This window comes from Hyaena hyaena, unplaced genomic scaffold, assembly GCF_003009895.1.
Source record: "Hyaena hyaena isolate Hyena2069 unplaced genomic scaffold, ASM300989v1 scaffold_254, whole genome shotgun sequence".
In the NCBI taxonomy this organism is placed as follows: domain Eukaryota; kingdom Metazoa; phylum Chordata; class Mammalia; order Carnivora; family Hyaenidae; genus Hyaena; species Hyaena hyaena.
Window position 1 is genome coordinate 172,955 of NW_024080890.1, and position 11,826 is coordinate 184,780.

At 64.0% G+C, this 11,826-nt stretch overlaps 1 protein-coding gene across 3 annotated transcripts; it reads left to right on the top strand.

Moving 5' to 3' along the window:
• The first annotated feature begins 1,435 nt into the window (after window positions 1-1,435).
• CFAP410 (cilia and flagella associated protein 410) lies at window positions 1,436-10,500 on the top strand. Of its 3 annotated transcripts, none has more exons than XM_039245507.1 (7): window positions 1,436-1,613; window positions 2,909-2,927; window positions 4,114-4,160; window positions 6,220-6,449; window positions 7,068-7,239; window positions 8,090-8,180; window positions 10,019-10,500. In XM_039245507.1, the coding sequence occupies exons 1-7, from the start codon at window positions 1,537-1,539 to the stop codon at window positions 10,148-10,150; spliced, it is 768 nt and encodes a 255-aa protein (XP_039101438.1). In that variant the 5' UTR covers window positions 1,436-1,536; the 3' UTR covers window positions 10,151-10,500. The 3 variants fall into 3 exon arrangements, with proteins under 3 accessions (XP_039101438.1, XP_039101439.1, XP_039101440.1); XM_039245508.1 differs by lacking the exon at window positions 1,436-1,613 and adding an exon at window positions 1,698-2,230; XM_039245509.1 differs by lacking the exon at window positions 1,436-1,613 and adding an exon at window positions 2,279-2,619.
• The last annotated feature ends 1,326 nt before the right edge of the window (window positions 10,501-11,826 follow it).

An 11,826-nucleotide genomic window follows, 5' to 3' on the forward strand; every position in this document is an offset into this window, starting at 1 on the left:
ATGAGAGGCCTCGGGGCAAGACTCTGACCGATCAACCACTCAGGGCACCCCGCGGCCCGCAAAATACAGCGCAAGGACAAAGCCCCCAAAGCAGCCGCAAGAGCTCAACTACTGTGGGCAGGCTTTCCCCTTTGTAGAAACCCTATGTCGTCTTTGAGGTACAAGCGCCAGGCTTGAGGGGGACGGGAGACCCCACGGGAAGCGCCTCCCACCGAGCCTCCACCTCCTGCCGCGTCCCCGTGCAGGTGGGGCCTGCAGCGGCCTCGGGGCCCTGGGCTTCAGGCGCGGCTGTGACGTTCTGGGAAAGCAATCTCTGATCAACGTTCAAGAAAAAAATTTTTCTAACACTTCTTAAAACGGTACGGGAGACTTTATTCAAGGCTATTGGAATAGGGGAGACTGGCCTCAAGTCCAAATACAAAGAGGACAAGGGGGTTTACAGCCAAGGGTCAGCGTGGGGGAACCGGGAAGGTTCTGAGACGTCCCAGGTGGGCGGTGCGAGATGATCAGATGCGACTTGCATGAAGAACTGAATCAGACAGCGAGGACGGTCAGACATCCAAGGTGGAATGACAGCAGGCTTTGCGGACCGAGCCCGGGCCGGCAGGTCAAGGGCAGGACGGGGGCTAGCAGAAAAGAGGGCAGAGGATGGCTCACGCTGGGTCTTGGCACCTGCAACAGCTATGAGATCCCAAAGCCAGTCAGTGCGCCTGCGCCTGCGCCTGCGGCGACCTCCGGCTTCGGAAACGCTTACCAGCTGGGAGGCCACCTTTCTTTAAATGCTCAAGGGGGGGAAGGGAAACCACACAGCCCTAGGCTTAACTTATTTTAACGGTTTAAATCGCCGTCATTCAGGGAGTCAAGACACTATCACCTCTAAGTTCCGGACTCAGAGCTGGGGGGGGCTCAAGAGCTCGAGGGCTCGGGGCTGGGGGGCTCAGGGCTTGGGGCTCGGAGGCTGGAAGGCTCGGGGACGCGGGGCTCAAGGGCTCAGGGCTGGGGGTGCTCAGGGTTCGAGGGCTCAGAGCTGGGGGGGCTCAGGGCTCGAGGGCTCAGGGCTGGGGGGCTCAGGGCTCGAACGCTCAGGGCTGGGGGTGCTCAGGGCTCGAGGGCTCAGGGCTGGGGGTGCTCAGGGCTCGAGGGCTGCAGGCTCGGGGGCTTGGGGCTAGACAACTCGGTACGGCGGGTCTGTCCGGAGGAGGGGCCTCACCTGGGTCGCAGCAGAATTACGTCAGAAGCCGACCTGTCCCCGTCCCCCTCCCCCTCCCGCCGCGCACGCGCAGGCCTGGACGCGCGCAGCCCGAGGGGCGGGGCGGGGCAGGCGAGGTCGGAACCAACGCTTTGAGCGTCACTGCGCTCGCGCCGCTTCGCCCCTCAAGGAATGGCCAATGGGCTCGCAGGGCCCGCCCCTGACGACGTGGCCCCGCCCCCTGGAGACGGGCCGCGGAGGAACCCAGAGCCGGGGCCTCGCGGGCTGCTGTCGAGGCCCAGGGCTGGGCGTGGGGCCCGGGGCTGGCTTCCGGGAGGCCCTCCGCCATGAAGCTGACTCGGAAGATGGTCCTGTCCCGGGCCAAGGCCTCGGAGCTGCACAGCGTGCGGAAGCTCAACTGCTGGTGAGGGCCCGGGCCGCCCCTCACGGCCCTGCGGCCCCGCATCTCCGCCCGGCACCGGCCCGGGGAGGGAGGAGCCCGCGGAGGAGCCGCAGGGGGTGTGGGGCGAAGGGGAGCAAGTGCCAGGACCCCCAGCGTGCAGGGGGTGCCGCCACCAGCCCAGGTGGCCTCTGGCAAAGATCGTTCCAGAATCTTTGCCCCCGCTGAGTGGTGGTGCTTCAGACCCAGGCTCCAAACATGCGCTCTTTGCCTGAGACAAGCAGCATTACCGTGAAGTCCCTTGGTCAGCCTTCCAGATGGCATCGGTGGGGCAGACCGGTCCCCCTGGGAAGGGTCTGACTGCTGACATTGCCAGTTAGGAGCCAAGCCTACTGATCCGGTTTGAGATCAACATGGTCAACGCCATTTCTAGTAGGAAAGAAAGACCTGAGACTCCAAAGTCAGGAATCCATAAACATTCTTGGGATTGAGTCCTGCTGGGGAGGGGCGGTCCCCAGGTGACTCGCTGTCTGGGAGGTGACCGGACAGGATATAGGAGCTGTGGGGTCCATGCAGGCACAGAGGTGGGCTGAGTTGAGGAAGGACCAGAAGCACTTCATGAACTCCGGAAGGATCTACAGGTGTTCGCCAGGGACCCAAAGCAAGGCTTCCCGCACCCCTGTGCACTGTACAGTTCCGGCGGGGCGTAGCGGGCCCAGCCAGGAGCAGACCTTCCTCCCAGGAAGGCAGATTGACTGCACTGGGCTCTGCTTGTGCATTAAAAAGCCTTTCTCTCTGCCCTGGCACTTCTGACATTTGGCGCCGTTTGGTTTTCAACAATGTGCTTCTTTGTCTTGCGGGAGGTGGCCGTGCAGTCCTCGAAGCGGGGAGAGACAACGGCCCATTTCAAGCTCTCTAGTCTTTGTCTCACAAGCTGCGTGTTCAGCCTTTGAACATGGCCCGTTACAAGGACTTGCTTGTTTACGTATATCAGTGAGGGAAGTTGTCCCGCCTTGCCACAGCCTGGAGAGTGAGTGGGTCTCTGTGTCCTCCAAGCGGGGTGGCCCTCCTGCTCCTGAGGGTCAGAAGCACCCCAGAAGCACCCCTCGAGCACTAGGCGTGAGCAGTTTTGTTGCAAATCAGCCGTGCGACAACTTTCAGCACCTTTGTGTCAGCTGGGCAAGCTTTCCCTTACTTTGTCATTGCAATTACAGGATTTTAGTCTGTAGGCATTTGTCACTAATTAATTTGTAGTTATAGATTTTTCTTACTCAGCTTTAGCAAAACTAAAGTGTGTATGTCTTCTTCTCTCTCCGCAGGGGCAGCCGCCTCACAGATGTAAGTATTCTGCCGATCATCTCCAGATGCCCCCTGGTCTGGAAATGTGTCACCTGTCCCTCAAGAGAATTGTTAAAATGTACAGAACCGCACGCATTCAATTCAGCCCCTAGCCTGGTGCTTTGTTTATTTAGCAGCTCTTGGGATGTAGAATGACTAACGAAAACAATATCCCAGAGTGCCCAGCTTTATTTTGAAGTTTTTTTAAATATTCTCCTGCTGATGAACAGCTCTGTGTCCCAGGTCTCCCAGAGGAGGGGATGGGCAGAGGCCTTGGTTTACCTACCAGAGAAGTGTGCTCTGAGGGAGTCTTTTTTCATGGGTTTCTGGGCTTTGGGTCACTGAGGAGTTAGTTGCTTGTTTCAGCCCCTGTGCTCGGTCAGGTCCAGCGTCATGCTCTCCCCGGGACACGGCGGGAAGAGATGGGGGCCTGAGCTGAGCTGTGGGTCTGTGAGTGAATTTCTTACTCCCTGTCCTGGAGGGAACATCCCAGACTTACACACAGACCGTGTGTCTGTCGTTTCTGTCTCACTTTTGTAACGTGAACTGTCCCTCTCCTTGAAAACAGTCAGAAACGTGGCTGAGCCACTGGGCTGCCAGGAAAGCAGATTCCACCTCCTGCTGTAGCTGAAATGCTGCATGTTCAGCAGCCAGAAAAACCCTAAAAACCAAAAACGCCACCATAGCAGAAAACAAACCCATTGCACCTGTGAAGCATTCTGAGACCACCGTGGGCCTGTGGAGGTCAAGGGCCTGGTCTGGCTCCCTGCCTGGCCCGTGGCAGCACGGACATATGTGGGGGCTGCACCGCCCATCGACCTTGAAGGCTGACTTTACGGACCCGGCCAAGCGCCCCGTGGGCTCTTTCCCCCCGAGTCGGCAGGATTAATGTGGTGTGGCATCCAGCCCCGGCCCTCCCTCCCTTTTGCCCCGGCTCCGTTGGCCAAGCCTTCTCCCTGCGCCTCAGGGACAGCAGAAGAAAGGTTCTGTGTCACCCGATGTCCTGTGCGGGCATCTCAGCTTAGGGATTCTAGCAGCGTCTACATGTTGAGGGGGTGTCTGGTGCAAAGTGGGGTGTCGTGCCGGCACTACTGCTCCGCGTAGGCTGTGGAGGACCTCGTCTGTGCACGGGGCTCACGGAGAGAGTGCCCGGCGGCTCTGGCCATCACCTTCCTTTCCTTCCCAGGTCTCCATCTGCCGGGAAATGCCCAGCCTGGAAGTGATCACCCTCAGGTACCCGAAGGCCTGCCGCGCTCTGAGTCACGGGTCTCAAAAGGAGAAGCTTCAGGTCCCCTTGGATAATCTGAAAACTCCCAACTGTTTTAGGGGGGGTTTCTGTGGGCGGAGCAGTGTCAGCGGCACAGGCCTGGCTGCTCCTCAGCCCCCTGAGCTCTGCCTCCCGTATGAGGGTCACCCCGCCGTCTCCCTCGAGCACGCCCCGCCGTGCGAGCCCCCCGGCCGTCCCCCTGAATGTCTGTGCCCAGCCTCCCCAGGCCATCGCCCTTGAGCACACCCGGCCTCACCGTGCTCGGTGGGTACAGCCCCCACTGATGAGCAGCTGCCCTCAAGGCGGCCCCGTCCGCCCCCAGCATTCTTGCCCTCTGGTTCCAGAGCTGCCAGGAGGCGCCGTCCTCCCCACACCACACGGCCTCTCACTGACGCCAGTTACCTCTCCCGGAGGCCTTGGCCCTAACACACCAGGGAAGCCGTGCATGAACCAGGAGCTGTCGTGGGGGCATCTGGCAGCTGGGCAGTTTGGAGGGAGCCTGTGAGTCGCCATTGCCGGCCTCAGTTTCCCTATCTGTAACACGGAAATAATACCAGTGCCCGCCCCGAGGGGCAGTGCAGCGGGGCTGTGGTGGTGAGCCAGGGTCCACACGCCCGCTGTCACTGCCTGGTTATCAGTGAAGCTGAGGTCTGAGCCCGCACCCCAGGAAGCCTTACCTTCGTTCCCCGAAGGAGCAGGCAACCTGGAGGTTGGGGCAGGTGGCCAGGCCTCTCGGAGCAGCCTCGTGGACGGCCCACAGGAAGGACAAGGCCCAGGGTTGTTGATGGAGCCCAGGCGCCAGTGCCTGGGTATCTGGCTGCACCGGGACCCGGTGTAAATTGCCGTGTGAACACGGCTGCCGGCCCTTTGGTGAGATGCGGTCGTTCCCTTTGGGCTCAGAGCCTCGTGTGTGTGAGGCCTGTCTCAGTCCGTCCCGGAGCTCCAAGCCCAAGAGGAGGGTGTTGGATTTTCAGTATCTGGTGAGACCCGCTTTCCGGTTCACACACGCCATTTTCTCACTGGGCCCTCGGGTGGGGACAGGGGCGAGGGAGTGCTGGGGTCTCTTTCTTAAGGGAGCGGATCCTGTTGTGAGGGCTCCCTGACCCAGTCACCCCCAAACACCATCACCCTGGGGGGTTAGGTTTCAACATACGAGTTTGGGGGGCACAGTCAGTCCAACCACAGGCAGCCCAGGGGTCGAGGAGGAGGACCGGCTGCGTGTGGCCTCAGGCCTCACCGCACCCCTGCCTGTGCCTGGGGCAGTGCCTGCACACCTTGAGCACGGCTCTCCACGCTGCCCCCTGCAGTAGGAAGTGAGTGCTCAGAACTGCAGTGGTGTCCCTGGGAAGAATTAGGACATCACTGCAGATGCAGACTGCAGGGGAGAATGTTCTGGAGAGGCGGGTTGGGCAGGGTCTCTTGGAGCGGCCCCACCCACGCCCTCCAGCTCTGCGGGGAGCTGCAAGGTCCTCACAGCTGTGGAGGAGGCGCGTCCCCGCCTGTGTGGGTGGTGCTCCCGCCAGGCCCAGGGCTCTGGGCTCAGCTGGAGCCTGAGCCGAGCGTGTGTTCACGGTCCGTTTGCCTCTGCGGAGGTGGGAGGTTTCTGCCTGTGTCTGTTCAAACCTGCAGGGCCTCTGCCTAGATGCCTGGGCCATTTTCTGTGTCTGATGTGTTCGCACTTCTGCGGAAAACGTGAACCCACACGCGCCGCTCCTTACGCACGGGGCCCAGGAGTCCCGTGCTTAGCTGCGCGTGGTGCAGAGCTTGCTCGTGTTTGCTGTGGGCTTTTCTGGCCACTGCCTACTTGGGGCACGAGATGGTCCCTTGGTGGCCTGTGGCCTGTCCTGCGAGGGACAGTGGCCCCTCCGACGTCCACACGGACTGGGTGAGGCCTGCACCGAGCCGGCGGCTGCCCGTGCTCCTGCCCTGTCTCCTCGCCCCGGGCGCTTCGCTGAACTTGACGCCCCGGCGTCCCCGGGAGGGCAGATGTGCGGGCCTTGTGGTTGACAGTGCTGTCCCCTGCAGTGTCAACAGCGTCTCCAGCCTGGAGCCCGTGAGCCAGTGCCAGCAGCTGAGCGAGCTCTACCTGCGCAGGAACCGCATCCCCAGCCTGGCCGAGCTCTACTACCTGAAGGGCCTGCCGCGCCTGCGCGTGCTGTGGCTGGCCGAGAACCCGTGCTGCGGCGCCGACCCGCACCTCTACCGCATGACCGTGCTGCGCAACCTGCCGCACCTGCAGAAGCTGGACAACCAGAGTAGGCGTCGGCGCCCCGGTGCCCCCCGCCCCCCGCCACTGACGTCTCCTCCAGGGAGGCCCCAGGTTGCACTCCTCGTTCACAAGCGTGAGCGGGGCGGGTGCGCTGGGCACGGCCCCACACGGAGTGCAGATCTCGGGGGGCCCCACGCTGCGCATCAGCCCCGCTGTCAGAGCAGAGGTGTTTCTGCCCTTTTCCTGGTCAGCACACACCGCTGTGCTTCCTGAGCACCCGGCGGGCATGGAGAGGGTCCCCAGCCCTTCCCACGTGTGCACAGTCCTTTCTCCCAGATGCACACTTTTCATATAGGTTAACTCCGTGTATGAAATACGGCCCCGTGTGAATGAAATGGACTAAGTATCGTGTACCGTGTTCCTTTTTAAAAACCTACCTTAATTTCACTTCCTATGAATACTTGTAGCAAGTGCTGAAATTGAGGTTCGTGCCCAGCACGGGCCAGGGTCACCGTGTGACAGGCAGGGCCCCGCCGCGCTGTTGAGCTGGCCAGCGGGGCAGACGGACAGACTCCTCTTGTCTAACGCCGATTCCCACATGCCGCGGTCAGGGGTGGGGCGGGGGGTCCGCACTGACGCTCTGCTCCCTCCCCGTCATCCGAAGCTGTGACCGAGGAGGAGCTGTCCAGAGCGTTGCTGGAGGGAGAGGAGGTCACGGCCCCGAGCGGAGAGGGCGCAGGGAACGGCCGGCCCCAGCTCCCCTACGGCCTGAGCACCTTGGACACCACCGCCGAGACCCAGCGGGACGCGCTCAGCTGCGGCGAGGAGGAGGCCAGGTGAGGCCAGCAGGCGGCGGGCCTGTCCCCAGGGGCCTGCTCTGGGGTCAGGGGGCCTTTCCCAGACCTGCATGACCGGAGAGTGAGGGAAGGGAACCGCCCAGGGAGGTTCTTCCCTGTCCGGGCGCTCAGTGGCCCCCAGCCTGCGGCCAGCTGTGTGCTGCGGGGGCCCAGGACCCAGGGCCTGCAGGTCTGGAGCAGCCCAGGCTGGGGCGGGGTGGGGGGGAGGGTGGACCGTGGACCGGCGGGCGTGGGAGCACCACTGAAACCAGCACTGCCGAACCCAAGGGAAAGCCACGTGGCTGTGACCATGGCCCGCTGGCTGGGGGGGGGGGAAGGGGAGGGAGGGGCGTGCGGCCCCAGGGAAGGGCCCTCCCTGGCCACAGCACTGCTGACATGACCGGAAGAGGCCTCTGGGGGCGGGTTGCAGCGTCACAGACGTTTCTGAGCATAAACTGCACATGGGGAATGTTGTAGAAACCGGTGAGGCTGTCAGGCTGAGTCCACGTGCCCCAAAGCCACCTGTTCTGTTTGCCCCCCGCGTGTGAGGCCATCCGGACGCCACCTTGGCGGCAGGCCTTGCAGCCCCTGCTCTGCCTCTGTGTGTTCAGAGCCCCCAGCCCTGGCGGGAGCCCAAGGGCAGCAAGGTTGTCTCCGGGGCGGGGTAGGGGTGTGGCCAGGGGGAGGGGGGCAGACCCACCGTCCCACCCGCCCCTCCCTCGCTGTGCCCCTCCAGAAACATCACTGAGTGGCAGTTTGCCCTCCCGCTGTGCTCCGAGCCTCTGGGGTTCGGTGTGGGTCCCCGAGCAGGTCAGGCCTCACACGCCCCGTGCTCCCTCTCCACCGGCAGCGTCCGGGGCCAGCTCGGCCTGAAGCCCCCTTCCCGGGACCGGTTCCCGTCCTTCTCACAGAGGGAAGCCGCGAGCGGCCGCAGGAACAGGGTGAGTGTGATGAAGGCAGCCCGGCGGGGGGCGGCCGCCGCCTCCCTCTGCCCAGGGTGAGGAGAGTGGGGGGTGGAGACACGCAGGGAGGGACTCAGAGCCAGGCGGGAGTGGGGATGCCAGCTCTGAGCTCGGTGGGAAGGAGCAGGCCCCAGAGAGACCCCCCCCCTCCCAGGCAGTGGGCCTGTGCAGGCCGAGCTGCAGGCGAGCCCTGGGTCTGCCCCGGGTCTGCCCTGGGGGCGGGGAGGCTGCCATGCAGGCTGCAGGGGTTCGCTGCTGGGGGGCAGCGGCGGGGGGGGGGGGGCTCCGGCCTGCAGGTGGACTCAGCCCTCACCCCTGTGAGGGGTAACAGGCTGCTGACAGGAAGTAGGTTACGTGGCAGCTCGGTCAGAGACCCCGGGGCTTTCCAGGTGTGTCTGCCTCTGTGTCGTTCCGGCCCGTCCTAGGGCTCGGCCCCCTGCTGGCCGGGGCTGGCCCTCGCACCCAGGCTCACGCCATTTCTTCCTGCGTGTCCTCTCCTGGTAAAGGGCGGCCACCCCGAGTGTCCCCACACAGCAGGCCCGGCTTCCTCAGCTGCAATTGCTCACGTCCCGGGTGGGAGCCGTGATTGGCCAGGACGGGGTCACTGCCGTTAGCTTGACCCGTGGGTTCCCTGCCGCCTGGTCACGTGGGAGTGGGGCTGGCTGAGCAGAGCCGTGGGACGGGGGCGGGCTCACGAGGGAAGGGCTCCACAGCCGGGGGACGGGGCCGCCAGCACCCCCTTGGAACTTGCCAAGATTGTGGGGAGCAAAGAGGGAGAAGGACAGGCCCTGTCTTGGGGAGGGGCCGGGCCGGGCCAACCCACCCTCTGGGAGGCGTGTCCCCCCAGAGCTGCCGACAGAAGTGACCACAGACTGAACGTTGGTCTTGACAGCTACCCCAGGCCTGGGGACCACGCCCCCCACAACTGTCCCTTGAAGTGTGTGTGCGTGGGGTCAGCTCAGCGGTCTGTGTGCACACTTCTGTGACAAATTCAGGAGGAACCCCCCCATACACAACCCTAGAGGGGGAAAGCCCCTACAGGCAGGGCAAGGCCTGAAGCTCCCTTCTTCGCAGGCCCAGGCCTCTGGAGGGCACTGGGTGGGGGTGGGGGGCCGACACTGAACACTGACCCAGCTCGGTGCCTTCCACAAACGCAGACTCAGGGCCATCAAACCAACTTCTGGGGACGGGAAGGAAGGAGGCCCTGGGTCTGCTCTGAACGTGGACCTGGATGGAGGCTCCACCCTCCCTGGGGTGGGGGGCAGGGGGTCCTGCGAGCCTAAATGCAGACGGCCCGGCAGAGCCTGGAGACAGAGCCTGGAGAGGAGGGAGATGGGGACGGAGCAGGACGCCTGAGTGTTGCCGGGGCGGGGGGTCAGCGCCCTGGTGCCCAGGGGCTCTGTGGCTCAGCCCCAGTGTGACCCCCTGTGCACGTCACCTCACTCACAGCATCTCTCCTGTCCCCTCACCAGAAGGAGCTGGGGAAGTCTCCTGTGCAAAATCCTTTCTTGCTCAAGTGCAGGTAGAAACCTGTGGAGGATGTACGCGTGCACACCCATAGCACACGTCAGCACACGTGTGTCTGATCACGTTACTGATCACCGTCCTGGGCCACTCAGCCCCCTTCTGAGCCCGCTGCGTGTGACTCAGCTGTGTCACCGCAGCTGTGTGACCAAGGGCTGGCTGCTTAGCTCTCTGGGCGGTGCCCGCCGGCGGCCGCAGCTCTGTCCACCTCAGTGTCTGCCCCGTGTGTCTCCTGTTGCCTGGAAGGCTGGTCACCCAGGACGTGCACTCAGCCAGTGGCTCTGTGTCCCCAGAGCAACGTGCTGACCGCCATCCTGCTGCTGCTGCGGGAGCTGGACGCCGAGGGGCTGGAGGCCGTGCACCAGGCTGTGCTCAGCCGGCTCCAGGCCCTGCACAAGCCGGAGCCACAGGAGGACATGGACTGACCATCAGCCGGAGCCCGTCGGGCCCTCCTCCCGGGACCCTGTGCCCCAGCATCTGGGGGACGTGGGGCCCACAGCCACAGCCTCAACTGCAACCCCGCTGGGGGCCCGCATGCAGCTGAGTTCCCGCCCGCAGGCCGTGTGCCCGGAAGCTCAGCCCCGCCTGGGAAGGCCACGCCCTGGGCGTAGCCAGTGCCGGGCACGAGCGGGAAGGGCATCAGCGCTGTGCCAGGCGCTCCGCTGTGTGGGGCCCAGGCGTGTGCAGCCTGTGCGTGGGGGCCCCGCCTCACCCCTCCCCTCTTCTCGAGGTGGCATTGCAGCTAGTCTCTGTAATAAATATCTTCCCAAAGTTCGATCTGGAAGCAGACGTTTCCTAGGAGACGGATGTGGCCTTGACATTGCTTTGAAGCTAAGGGCCATTGTGCACATTTCCCCCGTCGTCTCTCCCACCCGGTTACGGCACAGATTCTGCCCACAACGGCCGCCTTCTAGAACCGTGCCGTCCTCGAAGCAGGAGACCCACTGGGCCTCCGCCCTCCACCCTCTGCCGTTCTCCGCCCTCCGCCGCCCTGCGCCCTCCATTGCCCACTGCCCGCTGCCGGGGTGTTTTGTTCAGCAGGATGCAGAGGTTTGCACAGCCCTGCGGGGAGGGGCCAGGGCAGGGAGAATTCTGTCTGGGGAGTCAGATGCAGCCGTGGGTCAGGCAGCGGGGCCAGAGAGGACACCTGGAAACCGCATCTCCAGTGTGTCCTCCGTGGGCAGAGCCACAGCCCGGGGACCCGACTCCTGCCCCCCAGCCACTGAGGGCACCACCTCAGGCCGGGGTAGCCGTGGCCCCTGAGCCCTTAGTCTTACTGGTGCTGCAACAGCCGGGACAGGAGGGGGGTTTGCTCTGCCCCCGTCCCCATAATGTCCATGTCTCTGCGAAGTGCGTGTGCGAGGCCCCCGATGGGGCGACAGTGTGGGGAGACCGAAGGGGAAGCCGCGCTCGGGCAGGCCGTGCTCACACGGCCCTGGCTGCGCTGGGCGGGTGGTGGATCTCTGGTGTTGTAGCTCCTCAGGACCTGGGTGGCGGAAGCATGGGGTCGCCACGGGGTGGGGGGGGCGTCTGGAAGGGTGGCCGCAGGACCCGCACGTGCCTCTGTCATACGAATGGACGGTTGTCAGACACTCAGTAAAGCGTCTTTGTTAGAGCTGGTCGGGGTGGTTATGTGAGATCAAGAACATCCTCCCTTTCCCGCCCACCAGGCAGGGCTCGCACCAGCTTCCCGCCTGCCCCACAACCTCCACTAGTGACCTTGCATTAGCCCGAGGCTTCTGCCGCCGGCAGCTCAGAAGGTCCTGAAGCCCAGGGGAGACCACACCTGGCTGACCGTCCGTCCGGGCTGTCATTGAGCCAAGGACCCAGTTAGGCCATGCCCGTGCCCCTGAGCGTCCACGAGGTCACAGTCGGGGGCGTTTGAGGCCTCTGTGCTTGTGGTGCCCCAGGAGGCCAACGCTGGCTCCTTGCCGGGGACAGAGTCCCGAGCGGACTCCAGCCCCAGCTGAGAACTGCCGCCTGCCAACAGCCCCCTTCCAGGCATGGACCACCGCCCGCTCGCCACAACCTCCCTGCACAGCAGGGCCCACAGGAGGGACCCGCCGCCCCAACCATGTGCCCGACATGCCTGCCTCCCAAC